General features: G+C 33.1%; 1 protein-coding gene across 2 annotated transcripts in view; it reads right to left on the reverse strand.

The window, feature by feature from the left end:
• Positions 1 to 1,142: 1,142 nt before the first annotated feature.
• The window catches only part of crb2b (crumbs cell polarity complex component 2b), a 28,565-nt gene continuing 8,999 nt past the window's right edge, over positions 1,143 to 20,708 (reverse strand). Inside the window, exons 4-13 of one of the 2 annotated variants that reach the window (XM_026217167.1) lie at positions 18,613 to 18,752; positions 17,257 to 17,439; positions 17,057 to 17,170; positions 11,124 to 12,053; positions 8,947 to 9,506; positions 7,507 to 7,672; positions 5,420 to 6,290; positions 3,483 to 3,599; positions 3,284 to 3,410; positions 1,143 to 1,619 (exon numbers count right to left, since the gene is read on the reverse strand). In XM_026217167.1, the coding sequence (XP_026072952.1) occupies positions 1,398 to 1,619; positions 3,284 to 3,410; positions 3,483 to 3,599; positions 5,420 to 6,290; positions 7,507 to 7,672; positions 8,947 to 9,506; positions 11,124 to 12,053; positions 17,057 to 17,170; positions 17,257 to 17,439; positions 18,613 to 18,752 (3,430 nt within the window). In that variant the 3' untranslated portion in view covers positions 1,143 to 1,397. Of the gene's footprint in view, positions 1,649 to 3,283; positions 3,411 to 3,482; positions 3,600 to 5,419; positions 6,291 to 7,506; positions 7,673 to 8,946; positions 9,507 to 11,123; positions 12,054 to 17,056; positions 17,171 to 17,256; positions 17,440 to 18,612; positions 18,753 to 20,708 lie in introns of both variants that reach the window. The other variant, XM_026217168.1, reaches the window with a different exon arrangement.

Here is a 20,708-nt window from a genome sequence, read left to right on the forward strand (position 1 = left end):
GTACATCAAATAGAAAGAAATGGCAGAACAGTATGAAAATACAAATACAGTCATCGCATCTCAGTAATACTGTAACAGCAGAAACACAGAATCAATCCAGTGGAAAAACAGTCCAGTGTCAAACGCCAAATACAGAGAAACGTTTCTTTGCACTTTTTCAGCCATGTTCGTTATGAATCTGATACTTCATTTGTACCTCATCTGTGAAATCAACAGAATTCATAAAACATTTTATAAAAACCTTGCTTAAGGAAACGGAGGGGGGGAAATTGACTCGAAAACATAAAAGTCTTGACTTTTTGGGTATATTAGCAAGGCACACATATGTACCAAAACATGCCTGTGTTTAAAGGCCTATTTGACACGAAACACTATGGACAGTATGCCAACTCTGTGTTCGAAATATCTCTCGCTTCTTCTTTACACACAGTAATAAAATATCATATTTTCACGGATATCACACTCCTGTAAATGTTGGCATAAATATATCATTTTCATTACATATGGGGGGGTGTTCATAATGGTCACAGTTACATACAATATCTTAACAGTATATTTACACCTTTATCATGCTACAGTCGCATGGTGTGTGTGAATCATGGCCTGATATAATGATCTAATAAGCCGTTGGTCTCACTGGAATAGAAAATAAGGAAAACTTTACACATGAAAAAAGCCAAAACACATCACAAACCCAACACTTATAGCCTCTACTTGGACAAAAAGCCTTTGTTACTACCAGAAACCCCTAATTTAGTGCTTTCCTGCCACTGGAATTACTGTCACAGTTGTGTAAAACACAATAATTATACCCCATATGGCAGAAAATATATATCATATATAATTTTTCTACCCAAAAAATGTTTTAAATATATGCTATATACTATATATATATATATGTGTGTGTGTGTGTGTGTGTGTGTGTGTGTGTGTGTGTGTGTGTTGTAAACAGTGAAGTGCAGTTAAGTATCTTTGAAAAAAAAAAAAATATTTAAAATTATTTCAAATATAATTAACCCTATATATATATATATAAAAAGCATTTAAAAATACATATTTTCTAAGAAAAAAATCATAATTTCATTCATCATTTATTTTTTTTATGAGTTGATTTTTCGGGCCATTTTATATATATATATATATATATATATATATATCTTTTTATTTCATATGGGATAGAAAGTGGTCACAGTGTATATTTCTCACGTTGGCTTTATCTAACCTTCTGCTCTCTCACTCAGAGTGGTGAAAGTGAGTGTTTATGATGGAGAATCACCAGTGTTTTCTCCATCCTCCGTCTACAGAAGGCACACGCAGCTGTGCTCAACATAAAGCCACATCTGTCAGCTTCGCTGCTTTAGAGATTCATGTGTGTTCGGCCCACAGGACGACCGACGTCAGATCAGTCTCTCCTCGGGAGGCACCTTCAGGACGCTGCCCATCTCTAGTCGGGCTCCAGCTACTTCCTGGTGACTGGGACTGTAGGTTCCCTCCGACTGGCGCTTCTTCCGGGCGGTGAGAACCAGACAAACCAGGCCGAGCGCTGCGAGCAGGACGGCTAGACAGGCCAGCGGGACGGCCACCATCAGCCACGGCACGCGCTCCTGCTGCTGCTGCTTCTGCAGGAGAAACACCCAACTACATTACACTGGAAATGAACACAAAACAGAATTTGTGAAGAGTTACACATTTCATGGTCGTTTGTGTGAGTTTTATTATTCAAACTAAGTTAAACCATTCAAATGGAATCTAGATTAATAAAAAAAAAAATTGGTAAAAGTAAAAAATGGTGGAATTCATAGAATTAGGGAAACACAGATTTTTTGGGGAAAGAAAAATAAAAGTTTCAACAATTTCATAGAGCACCCGAAAAAGTATTTTTTTTTTACTTTTAATTAATTGTTGTTAAATTGGGTAAGTTTCATGACTTCAATGAATAAGAATTGCTTTTTAATTACTAAAAGTTAACCATTAAAACAGAATCCAGATAGACAGATAGATAAATAGACAAAGAAAGAAAGAAAAGAAAGAAAGATGGACTACAGAAAAAAAAGGAAAACACTAAATTTGGGGAAAATAAAACTGATTACAACTGGCCCTAAAATGTTAATAAATTGTTGTAATTACTAAAAATTTTATTTATTTTAAAAAAGGATTCATGAAATAGTAAAATGAATTAAAAACAATGCAGAAAATTTTAAATAGAAAACAGAATTCAGGAAAATAAAAAGGGATTTCAAAGTGCCCTAAAATGTTTTTTTTCTTCTTCTTTTTTTTCTTTTCAGAGATTGTTGTTAAACGATTAAATTTAACGATTACGATGTTTAACGATTACATTTTATTATTTAATAATATCTGATAATTAGACATGCCTTTGAATTACTAAAATGTAATTTACCCCTTAAATTTGAATACAATGATATTACAATAAAAATGGAAAACAGAATTTGGAGGAAAATAAAATACATTTCACAAAGCCGTATAATTAATTAATTAAATAAATTGATACCTTTTTTGTTAAACGTTTAATAAACTGCTGTTAAATTAAACAAGTTTCAGAATTTCAATTAATCGGACTTTTATTATTATTATTATTGTTGTTTTTATTATTATTATTATTGTTATTATTATTATTTTTATTATTATCATCATCACTAAAATTTGAAATCCTGAAACAATTACAATGGAAAACATGTAATATGAGAAAAAAAAAAATTTCAAAGGCCCAAATTTTTTTTTTTATATTGGGTTAGGGTTAGGTTTAATAATAATCATAAGAAAATTTTTTTTTCATAATTTCAATTAATTAGACATACTGTTTGTTTATTATAAACTAACTAACATATTTTTTCATAGTTTGGCTGGTCCTGCGACTTATAGTCAGGTGCGACTTATTTATCAAAATTAATTTAACGTGAACCGAGAGAAATGAACCAAGTTAAAACATTACCGTCTACAGCCACGATAGGGCACTCTATGCTGCTCAGTTCTCCTGTAGTCTACACTGAAAACATAGAGCGCCCTCTCGTGGCTGGAGATGGTAATGTTTTCTCTTGGTTCCTGGTTCTAAATAAATGCGACTTATATTCCGGTGCGACATATATATGTTTTTTTCCTCTTCATGACGTATTTTTGGACTGATGGGACTTATACTCTGGTGCGACTTATAGTCCGAAAAATACGGTACATTAATTAAACGGAATACAGAAAAATAAAATTAAAATCTGGGGTGAAAAAAATAGGCTTTAGAGCATGGATGAAACAAAAGGACACAAGGACTCACCGTATCCTCACAGTTTTCTCCGCTGAAGTCGGGCACACACTCACAGATGTACTGATTGTGTCTGTTCACACACGTGCCTCCATTACGACACGGGTCCGACTCACACTCGTCTACATCCACTTCACATCTGGAACACAGACAGACATCAGTCTAACCGCACGCACGTTTAATCATCCTGATGAAGTCTGCAGAAGCGCACCTGTCTCCAGTGAAGCCCGGTCTGCAGGTACACTTCGCCCCCGACCATCCATCAGTGCAAACGCCTCCATGTTCACACTGTACATCCACATCACACTGCCGAGGAGGAAAACGCCATCTGATGGAAACAGCCTTTAGACAGTGCAGCCTTCACAAATAATAAATGTGCAATGTTTCACGCACTTGCTGCTGCTCTGGTATCACAATAAAACTAACTTTAATGGTGCACGAATATAAACGTATACTGTAGAAAAGCTTGAATGTATTTAAAAAGTGTGATTGTGCAAATCAATTGGCTTAGTTTATGGATCAATATGGCAGATAAGTTCAGCATATACCTGTATCTGATTTAGAAAACTATTAGAAAATTGATGTTCATTGAAATAAGGCTAAAAAAGAAATATTAGATGAAAAATATGACTGGTAATTAATTGAAATATATTTATACTATATATATGATTTCATTTTCATTTATATTATATTGTGTTTCAGCTTTATTCCAATTGACAACATTGTTTATTATTATTTTTAGTTGATAAGTATGGCATAAATGAAAAAGGTCACATACTTCAGAGTAAATGTGAAGTGTCTCCTTCAGTGTTATTAGAGTAATATATTTGACTTTTCAAACCTTGCTAACATGGTTGTTAGAGGTAACTAAAATTAAATCCATAAAAATATATAATTTTTTAACTTTACATTGTTTTTACATTATTAAAACCTCCAAAACAATATAGCCATATACAGTTAAAATAAAAAAAATCGGTAAATTATCAACACAACGTTTATCAGTTTAACTATAAAGAAAAATTATATATAGCTAAAAAAAATTATAAATAAATAAAAAGACAATAAAATATAACAATATACATTACTATTTTTAATGTTTTTGAAAGAAGTTTCTTCTGCTCATCAAGCCTGCATTTATTTGATCAAAAATACAGAAAAAACTGTAATATTGTGAAATATTATTACAACTTAAAATAATAGTTTTCTATTTGAATATACTTAAAAAAAAATATTCCTGTGATGCAAAGCTGAATTTTCAGCATCATTCCTCCAGCTTCAGTGTCACATGTAACATCAGTCGATCACATGATCATTTAGAAATCATTCTAATATTCTGATTTATTATGAGTGTTGGAAACAGTTCTGCTGTCGAATATATTTGATCAATAAAAGGTTAAAAAGATTTATTAAAAAAAAAATTATAATAATATATATTCTAATAATACATTTTCTTCAATTATATCATTTTTAATCAATTTAACACATCCTTGCTGAACAAAAGTATTGATTTTATAAAATAAAAAAATAAAAAAAATAAAAAATACTGACCCCAAATTACTGACCAGTAGTGTATACTTTTATTACACAATATATTTACATCTTTTTTTTTTTTTTTTTTTTTTACAGCAGAACTGTTTCCAACTTTGATAATGAATCATCATATTAGAATGATTTCTAAAGGATCATGTGATAATGATCCTAAAAATTCAGATTTGCATCACAGAAATAAATGATAATTTAAAGTATAATACATTTAAAATCTATTATTTTAAGTTGTGATAATATATCACAATATTACAGTTTTTTTCTGTATTTTTGATCAAATAAATGCAGGCTTGATGAGCAGAAGAAACTTCTTTCAAAAACATTAAAAATAGTAATGTCCAAACTTTTGGTCTGTACTGTATATACGACACTGAAGACTGGTGTAATGATGCTGAAGATTCAGATTTGCATCACAGAAATAAATTAGGTTTTACAATGTATTCACTTAGAAAGTTATACACACAGTAGTTATTTTTTAATAGCAGTAATATTTCACAATTATACTGCTTTTACTGTATTTTTGATCAAATAAATGCAGCCCTGGTGAGCAGAATATATACACACACACACACACACACACAGACACTTAGTAGTGAGACTCACTGGCAGAATGGTCCGGTGTGATCAGGTGGACAGACGCAGGTGTATCCTGTAACCGAAGCCACACATGAGCCTCCGTTCTCACAGCGATGCTCCTGGCACTCAGGCACCTCCAGCTGGCAGTTCTTCCCAGAATATCCAGGAACACACAGGCACTCATAGTCCCCCGGCAAATCCCGGCACGTCCCGCGGACACAGGGCCGTCTCTCGCACTCATCGATGTTCTGCTGGCAGCGTTCGCCCGTCCATCCCGGGCCACATTCACAGGAGAGGAGATTGAAGAGGTCCGAGCAGGTGCCGTTGTTCAGGCAGGGATCGGAAAGACAAGAGGAGGAGCTTCTGCATCCCAGACGAGGCTCCCAAATCCCACCGACCCGGATGAACTGTGACGTTTGCGGTGCTTCTTCCCCTAGGTGTCCAGAAAACGGTAAATAAATGCCGCCGACCCGCACCTCGCCCAAACAGCCGGTGTAGTTCTCCGCCAACAAAACGGTGGAGGAGTTGAAGAAGTCCATGTTTCCGGCGGCTTCCAAACTGAATCCGGCCGCTCGACCGTCCACAGCGAGGTGCCAGCGGGACGCGGAGATCCTCGAGCTGGACGTGTAGAGCTCCACCTGGTGCCAGTCTCCGTCAGAAACAGGGACGTCGCTGGTGAAGGCGTGCACCTCCAGACTGTTCCTGTCACGAAACTTCACGATCAGGGAGGAGTTCAGAAGCCCCATGCAGAAGAACTCCAGGCGGCTGGAGGCTCGTAACAGCGTCCCGTTCTCCTCTCGCGTCCGGAGCTGCATCGAGATGCTCGTCACGGGGAGGAACAAGGAGCCGTTGGCGCTGAACTTCAGAGCGTTGCTCTCAAACGTGGCGTTGGCTAAACCTGGAGTGAGCGGGAGATTATTAAATATGCACAGAGTTTGTTTTAGTGACAGGAGCTTCCAGAGCAGAAGAAAGTACAGACATTTACAGCAGATCTTATGATTTTATGTAGTTCACATTTATTCTTTGTGCTAAAACACTGAATTTGATTGCCATGTCTTGGGCAGTCATTGAAATACTATTATAGTTTGTTATTACATACATACATATTTATATACATATATATTTCATTTTAATTTTAACATTTTAGTAACTTTAGTCATTATAATTTTTTTATTTGCCTATTTTTATTTCAGTTTTAGTTTTGCATATTTAGTACATCAGGTTAAACTAAATTAAAATGAGAAAAGCTGCTTTGACTAAAATAAGCTTTTTTAAATATTTTACTTTATTTGAGTTAATTTTGATCACGTGTTTTGTTGTTGTTGTTGTTGTTGTTGTTGTTGTTGTTGTTGTTGTTAGTAAAATATAGTAGCCCTCGTTCTAGGTAAAAATTAAGCTTATTGGATTCATACAACTGACAAAAAATTATAGTTATAATAAAAAGAAAAACAGTAAACCTTTAACAATATTACTTCTCATTAAAAATGTATGTTTGATTTTGAATACTATTTTAAAATATTTCAATGCAAACATTATATTTTCAAAATGTGCCATTTTAAATAAAAAAATCGATTGTGTGTTGCTTTCACAAAGATCATGTGTTTGATAACCAGCAAAATTCAAATGCATAACAATTATCTTTTAGTTTTTATTAAAGTTTTTAATTATTTTTTTTATATATATCTGTTATCATTTAACTTTAGTTAAAGTTTTATTAATTAGTTTGTACATCTAGTTTTTTAAAATATATCTATATAATTTAATGTTGTATTATTTTTAGTTTTTTTAGTGCATCGAATGAGAAATGTCTCTTTGGCAGTTAGTTGAAATAAAAAGTTTTTTTAAATATTTAATTTCAGTTAACATTTATTTAAAGCAACAAAGGTGTTTTTTTATTATTTTTTTATGGGTTTCAGTGTGAGTTTTAATTAGCCTAACAAATATTACCAACAACTCCGAAATTTGTTGGCGGTCAAACTGACCCAGAACATAATGTAAGAGTTTCTTATTGACTTCTATGAGCTTGCTTGTCTGTTTTTTTTAATACTGAGAAATAAGTTAAGGTAAAAACACAAGTCAGTGGACAATGAAGCCTCAACAGAACAGTTACTCACACTCATAACCGTCAGGTAAGTCCACACATCGAGTCCCAGAGTCGCACGGATCGCTGACGCACCACACACGAGTGTCACACGTCTTCCCAGAGAAGTTCAGTGGACACGAACACACAAAGTCATTCCAGATGACCTGACATTTCCCTCCGTTCTGACACGGCCGCATCTGCAATAACAGTCAAAGAGCTTTCGTGATTGTGCTGCATCTGAGAAGACCAGACAAGCACTAGAGAAGTGAATAAAACCAAGTTTAAGAATATAAAGATCAGCAGAAAAAGACTAGCTAACTAGTTTTATGCTTTGGATAGACGTCTTTTATGCTTACCAAGGCTGCATTCATTTGATTAAAAAATGCAATAAAATCAATAATATTGTGTAATAACTGTAATTTATTCCTGTGATGCAAATCTGAATTTTCAGCATCATAATTCCAGTCTATATGATTTTCCAGTAGTGTTATTTGCTTAAGTTCTAGACTCAAAACTCATGTTTTTAGCTGCGCATTTATTGAATGAGCACTGATGTCCAAACTGATTGCACTGTATTTTACATTTTCACTGTTTTTTATTTTATTTTATTTTTTATGTAAAATAATTTCCTATATCTAACTTTTTTTTAATTCCTTTTAAATAAGTCCATTTTTAAATCATTTTCAAAGTTTTAAAATTGCTTGTTTTATTTTTGTTAATTATTTTTCTTCATGTTTATTTTACTTTCTTTTATGTAAAGCACTTTGAATTACCATTGTTTACGTAATATAAATAAATAGTATATAAATATATAAATAAACTTGCTTTGCCTATATTTTGAATTAGTTTATATTTTTTATTAGTAAAGCTTTAGTACATTTGTTGTGCTTTTGTAAAATAAAGAACTGAGAAATCTCTGTATAAGAGGTCATTGTACTATAAAAACATCCTGTAAGTTTGATACGTTTTATTTTTCAGGATTCACAGCTGAATAGAAAGTTCTATTTTTGTAGAAAGTTTAGAATCTTTTCTAACATGTACTTACTGTCACTTTTGATTAGGGATGCACGATAATATCGGCACAACATCGGTATCGGCCGATAAAAGCTTAAAATGACCATCATCGGTATCGCCCGATATGAATATTTCTGCCGATGAGCCAAACCGATATTCTCCAAGTGAAATAATTGACCTGTTTTTCAGATGTGAATGTCTGTCTACATTTGTAAAATAATACATTTATGGTAGAATCAGTACAGAAGAGATACATGGATTTCTCTTCAGTAAAATTAAAGTTCAAATATATCAGGCGAAAAACGTGTATACATATCGGTATCGGCATCGGCCAAAATTATTTTGAAAATATCGGCATATCGAATATCGGCCAAAATCCAATATCGTGCATCCCTACTTTTGATCGATTTAAAGCATCCTCGCTGAATTTGAACGGTTATGTTTCAGTGAGTCTCACCTTACACGTCTGGTCGCCGACACAGCCTTCCAGCACATTAGAGGAGTTTCTGGGTAAGTAGCTGGGATGCTGTGGTTTGTGGCTGATGCTGCCGGAGTACATGTACAGCTGTGTGTCGTCTACACGGACGTCCTGCAGGCAGCCCTTAAAATATCCACCCCACTGTCTGGCGTTTTCTCCTTCAGGAAGTCCTCCGAGATAAGCCACATCTCCAGCCTCCACCTCGAAACCAATCATCTCTTCGGGAGTAAAAACCTGCTGCGTCTGATTAAACAATATAAAGCCTTGTTCTTTTTTCATGGTCACAAAGACCTTCTCCCCATCGGTTAGGAAGCTGGAGGCTTTTCTGATGGAGTTATATAACGCAATGTATAATGAGCCGTTTTTCAGAAAAACAGTGAGGTAAGCTTGATCCTCACGCTGGAGCTGGAAGACCAGGCCGTTTAACTGACGTGATTTCAGCCACAGTGACACGCTCACGTCACCGGCGTGCTGCTGCATGATGGGAAACGCAGCGAAGCTCCTGTTGCGCTCGGGACTGAACGTCCATGAAGTGAACTCTGCGGAGAAAGACGAGTAATACGTCAGTGTAGAGTATGAAACCATCCTGACACACAAGCCCAGTTCATATTTCACCCCAATAATGAGAGCAAAATATTAATTTAGATTTGATAAAAAAATATTAGGACTGCTTATATATATATTTTTTTTACTTTTTTTTACTTTTTTTTCATGCTTATTAAAAGTTCTCATTTCTATTTGTTCACAGATTTTGTTTTAGCGTTTTGGTTAGATAATTTAAATTCTCTTTCAGTTCTCAGTGATGCATTGTATTCAGAAAAGTTTTTTTTTTTTGTCAGCTGAACCTTTCTGACCTTAAGTTATATAAAATTAGAATTTATTTAAAGTACAACTGATATACAGTACATACCAAAAGTTTGGAAACATTACTATTTTCAATGTTTTTGAAAGAAGTTTCTTCTGCTCATCAAGCCTGCATTTATTTGATCAAAAATACAGAAAAAAACAGTAATATTGTGAAATATTATTACAACTTAAAGCAATAGCTTTCTATTTGAATAGGCTTAAAAAAAATAATTTATTCCTGTGATGCAAAGCTGAATTTTCAGCATCATTCCTCCAGCCTTCAGTGTCACATGTAACATCAGTCGATCACATGATCATTTAGAAATCATTCTAATATTCTGATTTATTATGAGTGTTGGAAACAGTTCTGCTGTCTAATATATTTGATCAATAAAAGTTTAAAAAGAACTGCATTTATTCAAAATAAAAATAAAAAATTCTAATAATATATTTTCTTTACTATTACTTTTTATCAATTTAACACATTCTTGCTAAATAAAAGTATTGATTTCATTTAAAAAAAAGAAAGAAAAAATTACTGACCCCAAATTACTGACCAGTAGTGTATATTGTTATTACAAAATATTTATATATTAAAAACATAGCTTCTTTTTTTTTTTTTTTTTTTTTTACTTTTTATTCATCAAAGTATCCTAAAAAAGTATCACATGTTCTGAAAAAAATATTAAGCAGCAGAACTGTTTCCAACTTTGATCATGAATCATCATATTAGAATAATTTCTAAAGGATCATGTGATAATGATCCTAAAAATTCAGCTTTGCATCACAGAAATAAATGATAATTTAAATTAAAATACATTTAAAAACTATTATTTTAAATCGTAATAATATATCACAATATTACATTTTTTTCTGTATTTTTGTTCAAATAAATGCAGGCTTGATGAGCAGAAAAAACTTCTTTTAAAAACATTAAAAATAGTAATGTTTCCAAACCTTTGGTCTGTACTGTATATATATATATATATATATATATATATATATATATATATATATATATATATATATATATATATATATATATACATATATCACAAAATGACTATTTGGTGGAATAACCCTGATTTAAAAAAAAAAAAAAAAAAAAAAAAAAAAACGTATATATATATATATATATATATATATATATATATATATATATATATATATATATATATTCATGTTACATTTTAAAAGTAGAGGCATATCAATTAAGCATTCAAGCATTCAAGTTCACAAATAAAAGTCACATAATAAAAGGCAATTACATTTTTTATTCCAGAAAGCGGTTATTTAACAAGAAGCCTCACCTTCTGAACAGTTGTGTCCATGAAACGGTCTGTGGCAGTCGCACCTGTAGTCTGACCACAGATCCACACAGCGTCCGCGATCAGAGCAGGGCTCCAGACCGCACCAGTCGCTCTTCTCACACACCATCTGGACGTCCGGCTGCGTGCTGAAGCTTTGGGGAAGAACCGGCTGAGAATCCACCAGCAGATCCTCAAAACAGCCCACGAATCCCGTCCTGGATGTGGATCGGTTGAGGTATTCCTGCGGCACCCCGCCGATGTAGACTCTCTCCAAACCGTGCGGCTGGAAGGACAGAAGCTGGTTGTGACCTCCATCCTCCGCTTTGGTGATGTTGTCCGACAGCGAGGTCAGAATCAGTCTCTCATCCACACTAACCGAGACTTGGTGCCAGAGTCCATCGCTGAAATCCCCGCTTAACTGCACAGCGTACTTTAAATCTCCTGATTCGGCTCTGGACTGCAGATTTCCACCAATTAGCTCCAGTATGAAAAAGTGCTCTTGGCTTCCCCGGAAGAAGAGAATTAGATCCGGCAAGGTCGTCCTGAACCTCAGCTGGACACTGGGTCCTTGTGATCCCGTCTGCCTGCGGGTCCTGTTGATACGTGGGACTTCGATGACCAAATAACCTCCAGCTGTCAGGGAGAAGGTGGTGGATGTTTCACATGTGTCCCCATTGAAGCCTGAAGGGCATCTGCAGGTGTGCTGATGCTGTTCTCCGTGCAGTGAAGGCACACAGGTGGCGTTGTTTAGGCAGGGGTCAGGCACACAGCCGGTCAGCGGGACGTCGCAGTCGTGGCCGCCCCAGGGCAGCTGGCCCGGTGCAGCAGGTGGACAGTAACACGAGTAGTCATTGATGGCATCTTCACACCTGCCGCCGTTCTGACACGGGTTGCTCTCGCACTCGTCCAGATTAATCTCACACATGACACCTGCAGAGGGAATTACAGAGACTATGGTCATGTGATGCATTTGGCAAAGATATTCGACATGCATATACACTTACATGCAAAACCAGAGCGATGCATAAAAATACTAATTATATCATACAAATTAAAGTCAGGTTATTATTGTGGACTAAAATAAAAACCATAAAACATAATAAAGTAAAAACCAACTGAATTCAAATAAAATCTAAAAATGAAATCTAATTAAAAATGTTGACAAAAAATATATATATATATACACAATATATATATAAATATATATATATATATATATATATATATATATAAATACTAAGAGTGAAAATAACAAAATATTTGTAATTTTTAAAACAAAATGTAAAAAAAATTGAACAACACACACACACATTTTATATATATATATATATATATATATATATACACATACACACACACACACACACACACACACACACATTTCTAATTTTTCTTTTATTTGAAGTTAAAGTAATAAAATAACGACAATATAAATGTAAAAAAATGTAATTAAAAATATTTAAAATAAAAGAATAATAGCAATGACAAACAACAAATTACTAAAATTGATCGTATTTAAAATTAAAACAGAAATTAACTACAGTTTATTATTATTTACTTTAATTACAGTTTTCGTAATGTAAATATTTATATAAAAATCAACCTAAGAAGCTACTATAACGTACAGTACAACAGAGCCAAAGACTTACAGATCAGTGAACTAAAGGAAATGAACTGAGTTTTAATTGCATTTACTTTAATCCTTTGTCTTTAATCGTCAGTAATGTAATCCTGCTAATGGGGTTGGCATGTCTGCATATGGTTGCAACTGTTACTTCAACTTAACTGCTGTTTAGTCTGTGAGACGACGATTAAGTAAAGACATGCACCAGTAAATATGACCAAACTAAACAAAGCAGGAATGTATGCACTACATGTGCACATGCAGCTGAGCAAGAAAGTCCATCACTGGGGACGACAGCAGGTGTCAAACACACAACCTGCTATTGTGCAACCGTTCCTGAGAGTTATAATCAGTGCAAACTGTAAAAGCTTCTAGTGGCTGCTTGCAATATATTATGAATTCTTTGGCAATATTAAACATGAAACATAAATAACCGATAGGCTGCTTTGAAACCATGAAAAGTGCTCAAGTGCTATGAATCATTTCTATGCAGAATGCAAAAAGCTGTGTTACTGTTAAATTACATTAGTCTTTAATCTGATGCGTTTATGATGCACATGAGGAAGAAACAAGTTTATACTAAAACCAAAAATGAAATCAAGAGGAAACCAGTGTGATCCAAACCTAGCAGACGCGTGTGCACAGAAAAGAAACAGATAGAAAAAAGTGCATTTCTTCCTCAGTACTAAAAGCTAATGCACATTACCTGAAATAAAATTAAATATATGCAATTTTTTTCATTTTTACTTAGATTAACTTGACGTACTAAAGTAAGTAAAACTGAAATATTTTTAAATGTTTTAATTTAAAATAAAAATAAAAAATTGTTAACAAAATTTAAATTCCAGCTACTGTTAGAGGCCAAGGCATAATTACTCCTTTTCATTTAGTTTACTTTGAAGTACTAAAATAACTAAAACTAAAATGTAAAATAAAGAGTAAAAATTAAATGGACAATTACAAAAAAAAAAAATAATACAAAAAAAAAATGTAAAGCTTTAACTGAAATTAAAATGTAATGTAAAATATAACAGTTATCAAAATATACTATAATACTATTTCACTACTAAAATAAACCCTAAACATCTAAATTCTTAAATCAAGATACAATTACTTGACATGCAAAATTACATAAAATAAGAATTCTTGTTTTCTGATTTATTAGAATGTATCAAAATGTTATGCTTAAATAATAATAATAATAATAATAATAGCTTAAAAGGAAAGCAAGTTCATACCAAACTTGTTTATACAATTTTTTTAAGAAAGCACCTCTTATCTCACATCACGTTTTGAAACAAAAAAATAGTAAGCCATAAATTAATCTATTGCAGTACTTTAGCGGTTAACAAAACTTGAAGAAAGAGCATGCACACATTCTACAGTATCTGATATTAATAATAAATCACAGGAGAGCCACACACTTCATTTCCAATCATTCTCTCTCCGCAGGTTAATTCAACACTAATGCAGAAATCCTTCAGAAAGTCCTGACGCTTTACCTGTCAGGAGAAGCAGCCTAATCACTATTAGTCCTCTCATCCTGCCAAACGTCCAGCCGGAGACTGACACACAGCCGACAGTTCCCATCCAGCGATTTCTTGCTCTCAGTCCCTATCTACTTCTCTTTCTCTCTAGCTTCCACCTCTCAGTACCAAGCGTCCAGGAGTGATTACGGCGGACTCGTCCAGCATGACTCCCTCCTCCGCTGGGATAATAATCCTCTGAGCCTCTCCTCTCCTCCCATCCCAGCTGGCTCCCGTCAGTGCTGACATCAGGAATGTCTGTCTGTCTGTCCGGCCGGAGTGAGTGAGTGAGCCATTGCTTTCCATACCGGCCAGAGCCGACTCATTACTGGAGATGTGAGTTGAGTAATAAACTACAGGACTTTCCAGATCTGAACAGATTTAACACACTAGGCAAAATACAAAGCATTTGTAAATAGATACAGAGAAAACTGGGCATCATACAGAGCTGGGTAGATTATTAAGATTACTAAGATTGCATGCTGAAAATTGCAGTTAGTAACATTAGAAATTAGATATTTTAAAGCTGCTGTCTTGTCGCATCTCTGTTTGAAACCTGCAATTGCAGTTATTTACAGAATTATCTTCTTTATGTGGGTTGCGCAGATGGATCTATATGTTTTGAGGTGTGTGTGTGTGTGTGTGTGTGTGTGTTTGTGAGAGAGGTACCGGAAAACGTAATCTGAACATGCAAGTAACATGTCTGCCACTTTTGTTCTGACCAACTTTAAAAAAAAGTTTTATAATAAATTGCGCTACCAATGGTGATTAAATCCAACCAAATAAAGTTACAGAGTGCAGCTTTACGTAATGCACTCAAACTACTTTTTCATTACTTTTGAGCCCATTTTGTCAAACTGATTTGAATCGAATAAACTTTAGTATGACTACAGTTAAATAAAACTAGATCCATAAAAAATGCATTTTCATCACCTGGTGTAAAATACACATTTATTGAAGTAAAAAAAAAGAATAAAAAACATATTTAAGCTAGTTGCCGTCAAATACCTAAACTTAAAATTAAAATTATACAGAAATTTAGGTAACACTAATAAAAACACCAATAATTGCAATAAACACATAACACTAAACTTCTAAATACTAAAAATATTATTAACAAAAATCATCAATGATACTAAAATAGCACTGTCCAATACACATCTAATTTCTAAACTAATTTCTTAAAACAAGATGCATTCATTTGAGATGCAAAATTACATGAACTAACTTTGTAAACAAAACAAAAAAATACAAAGATAAATAAAATGTATTTCTTTCTTTGTTATAAACAACATCAAGTGCATTAAAAATTACATTATATCATGATTTTCCAGAATGGGAAGTTAATTAATCACCTTTTTAAAATTATTAATTAAAATAAATAAATAATTTTAAATTTAAAACAAATCAAAATAACACGTGAAATATTAACCTCTCAATTTTCCATGTAATTATAGTCACCTGCAATTCAATTAAAACTGGAAGATTTTCCTAACATAAGTAAATGGGAAATGTAAAAATAACATAAAAAAGTGCAAAAAAAAAAAAAAAAAAAAAATTTATGAATTAGGGCGAATCAATTAATTTTGAATAGTTTACTGCCGTTTTATGAATTTTAATTAATTATGTAATCAATAAAAGGTAACTGCATGTAGTAAACAGATTAAATGTAATCAGTTACTACTCAGCCCTGCATACAGTGAAAGACATAAATACATAAACGTATTTACACACTTTCAAGTTGTTCCAAATGCAACAAATTTGCTATACATGCAACATGTTGCTAGGAGACGCATGACAAATGTAAACAAACATGTTTGATCTCTTCTGATTGGATGGAATCTTAGTCTGAAACTTAATAGCTGAAGTCTGTGTGCATTTCTGTCTAAAACGGACTAAAACTGAACAGCTCTGTATAAACTCCTGCCTTAGTTTTAATTACAGAGGTCATGTTTGAATCAGTGCATGAAATAGACATGCTGTAATTATGTAATAAAACCATAAAAAATGTTTTTCGTTACTTGAAATAAAAGAAACGTTAACCAAAATAACATAAAATAAAATGTTTAAATTTATTTTAACCTGATGTACTAAAATAAAAAAATAAATAAAAACAACATTTATAGAATAAAAAATAAAATTAAATAAAGAAAATCGCTAAAAGTTTTAAATTAAAATATGAAAATAAAAACTGATTCAAATATATATATTTATATATATATATATATATATATATATATATATATATATATATAAACATTTTAATAATATGTCGATTACTTTTAGTTTCAACAAAATTTACAGTATAATTTAAAAAGAAAATATAAAATATAATCTAAAACTAATTAAATGAAAATAGAAAACATGAAAATAAAAGCTCATTTGTGGTTTTAGTTTTAGTTTCAACAAAATTAACAGTAAAATTTAAAAAGAAAATGTAAAATATAATCTAAAACTATAATTAAAATTTAAATGAAAATAGAAAACATGAAATAAAAGCTTATTTGTGGTTTTAGTTTCAACAAAACTACTAAAACTCAATATAGTAAAAAAAAACTCAAAATACCCAAAATTCAAAAGAAATTGCTAAATATCAAAAATTGTAAACTATAATAGTATCTTACTGATACCAAAACAACTCGGTGGAGTCTTGCAAAGCTGTAAATAGAGGCATGTTTTTCCAGTGAAACTCCAACACGTTGCACATTCAGCCTCTGATATATTAGCATTATTCTGAATGATCTGAAGTGAAGTCAGGTGGTATATGCAGCACACTCACACACCTGTGAACCCCGCAGGACACGAGCACCGAAACGCATTGATGAGATCTTCACAGGTGCCTCCGTTTTCACACGGCGTGGACTCGCATTCGTTCACATTAACTGAGCAGTTGTCGCCTGTGAAACAGAAAAGCTCTTTGAGAAGACAGTGTTGCAGGTGATGTGTCTCAGTGTCCCGACCCGTGGTCAGTTCTGTATCTCACCTGTGAATCCAGCGAGGCACTGGCACAGGTATCCGGCTGCGCTCTCGTAGCTGAAGTCTGAGTCCAGTTCAGGCAGAACTCTGTAGAGTCTGGAGTCAGATCGCTGGAAACATACGCCGTCATTCTCACACGGCTGCGTCTCACACTCGTCCACATCCACCGCACAGTTCGCACCTTCATAACCTGAGAATAAAGAACATGAGCTACAGAAACTCGAGGAGAAATACTATTATAATTGTATTAATATTCTGAATCAGGTTTTATTTTCATATTTTAAATTTTAGTAATTTTTTGTAATTTTTTGTAGTGCCTTTTTTAGTTTTAGTATTATTATTATTATTTTTAGTAGTACATCAAATTAAAGTACATAAATGTTTTTTTTTCAGTTAACATTTATTTCAAGTAATTTTAGTTCAATAAGATAGTATTATAGTTTTTATAAATATTGGTTTTTATTTTCAGTTTTTTTTTCTATATATATATAGTTAAAGTTTTAGTAATTTTGTTGCTGACCGTTTATGGATAGTTCAAACCTACAGCCTTATATAATCATATATCATGTATTATATATGTATAAGTAATGTTTATTGTTATTTTAGTATCTTTGAGATATTGTAAAAATAATTAAGTTTACCTTTTAATTTTAGCTTTTAATTTTAAGTTTAATTTTCTTTTTTTTTTCTTCTTTTTTTTTTTACATTTTTGCCATTTCAAGTAGTTTTTTTATGTCTATATAATTTTTATTTTTTTCATCTCATCAAGTTCAACTTAATTAGACCGAATAATTTTGCCTTGGCAGTTTTTTATGTGTTATTTTATCTCAGTTAACATTTATTTTTATTTAAAGTAAGGAAAATGTTTTTTTTTTAAATGATTTTGGATTTAGTTAACTATAATAACCCTGCTAATATTTTTTCATCTTAAATATTCTTTTCACCTTAATATTCATTTATCATCTTAAACATGCTGCACTTACAGGTATATACCAAAGCGACTTATATAATGCAATTAATGTCATACACGCAGAACACATTTGGATTTGTCTCATATGTGAGCCCATGTTTATTTCTATAGACAATTTATATTTTATATAATTTCTGAAAATATGATAAATCTACTCCAATACAAACATGCATTTCATACAGTCACAGTCTGAAACAGCATTTCATTGGGAGTTTATGGTTGTCTTTGCAATGTCCTGCATGCTCCTCTAGGTGGCAGTGCAACAGCACATCACTTTATGAGCACAATATGATGCTTAGACATTTTCACCTCAATTAATTTTCCATTTAATGAGACTCTAAATGCATAACTAAGCACCAGAATGATGACCAGGTTAAACATAAGACTGGTTACCTGGCCAGCAGAGGCAGGTATACTGGTTAACTCCTTCCTGGCAGGTTGCACCGTGCTGACAGGGGTCCGATGCACACTCTGGAATGTCCTCTTCACAGAAAGAGCCCACAAATCCAGTGCCACTGCATTCACACTCATAACTGTAATTCAGCACAGCAAATAAACCACCACATTATTTTATACACAAGGAAATGCATTTAAATTAAATTAAATTAAATGTATGCATTTAGCAGACACTTTTATCCAAAGCAACTTACAGTGCTATCAATTTTTACCTATCATGTGTTCCCGGGGAATCGAACCCACAACCTTGCGCTAGCTTGCTTGCTAAGTTGAGCTACAGGAATACTATCATTTATCATCAGATCAGATCATTCACGTGCCATTCCACTTTTACTTTAATCTCCTCTTACACATACTTTTTTTTTAAGCTTGACCCATTGTGGTGGTTCTTAAGTGGTTGCCAGGTCTGCAAAACAAAACCAGCCCAATTGCTATTCAAAACTATAGCCCATTCGCATCTTTTCTGTGGTTTTCCCAGAATAGCGATCTGGGCAGAGAAAACGCTTTAACCTAGCTGCGGATGAAAAAACAACCCGCTGCAACAGTGTAAAAGTAGCCCAATTCCACTGTGAAACTGATTGATTAGTTAAGACACTGAGTGGTTAGCTACAGACTGGTTAGTTTAGACATTGGTCGATTAGTTCTGTTAAGAAGTTAACAGTACTGGTTAATTAGTCAACATTTGACTGCATCATAAAAAACCTTTGCTTTCTCTTTCCTCAGTCTGAACAATGTCTGAAACTTTGTTTTACGAGCTCTTCCTGTGTTAATTTGCCTCTTTATAACACAATAATTGCTTGTTGTATTCCTCAATCCCTTTGGATAAAAGTGTCAGCTGAAAAGTGTTTGCTAAATGAATACATTTAAATGTAAAAAACATGGACTTGGCAACACTGTTCTTTAAAGGAATCTGTAATGTGAGTAAAGTGTCAATGTGAAACACTGGTTAATTAGTTAAGATGATAACTGACTTGATTAAGTACTGGTTTTCTACCTGAATAAATGATTCAGTTAGTTAAGATGCTGACTGACTTGATAAAAAACTGGATAATTAGTAAATATACTGAATCTTAATTATTAAAGATTAGTTCAGACACTAGTTGATTGGTTAATTGGTTAATTAAGACACTTGTTTAGTTAAGAAATTAGTTTATTAGTTAATGACCTGATTAATTAGCCACAGATTGATTCGTTTAGAAGATGGTCGATTAGTAAAGACAATGTTTAAGCCACTGACTGACCGGTTAAGGCACTGATTGTTTAGTTAAGATTCTGACTGATAAATCAATCGTTCTGAAATTGATTTATTAGTTAAGTGACTGTTTGTTTAGTTGAGGCACTGATTGATTAGACACAGACTGGTTAGTTTTATACACAGATTGATTAGTTAAGGCACTTTATTTTTCATTGAGACATTGGCTGATTCATTTAAGCACTGGTTGATTAGTTAAGGACCTGATTGACTAGCTAGAGATTGATTACACGTTGTTTGATTGGTTAAGACACTGATTGATTAGTTAAGACACTCCCAAACATTTTTTACATTGTTTAATTTAGTTATGAAACTGAATAATTAGCCACAGACTGACTAGTTAAAGCACTGGTTGATTAGTTAAGGCACCACAGATTGATTAGTTAAAACACTGGTTAATCAGTAATAGCACTGATTGATTAGTTAAGACACTGATTGGTTGGTTAATTAAGACACTTGTTAGGTAAGAAATTGGTTGATTAGTTAAGGACCTGATTGATTAGCCACAAATTGACAAGTTAAAACACTGATTGATTAGTTAAGACACTCCCTAAACAATTAAGGCATTGGTTAATTTAGTTATGAAACTGAATAATTATCCACAGACTGGCTAGTTAAAGCACTGGTTGATTAGTTAAGGCACCACAGATTGATTAGTTAAAACACTTGTAAATTAGTGATGGCACTGATTGATTAGTTCAGACACTGGTTGGTTGGTTGTTTAATTGACACCACACTTGTTTAGTTAAAACATTGGTTGATTAGTTAAGGACCTGATTGA

Source organism: Carassius auratus, chromosome 33, assembly GCF_003368295.1.
Source record: "Carassius auratus strain Wakin chromosome 33, ASM336829v1, whole genome shotgun sequence".
NCBI classification, from domain to species: domain Eukaryota; kingdom Metazoa; phylum Chordata; class Actinopteri; order Cypriniformes; family Cyprinidae; genus Carassius; species Carassius auratus.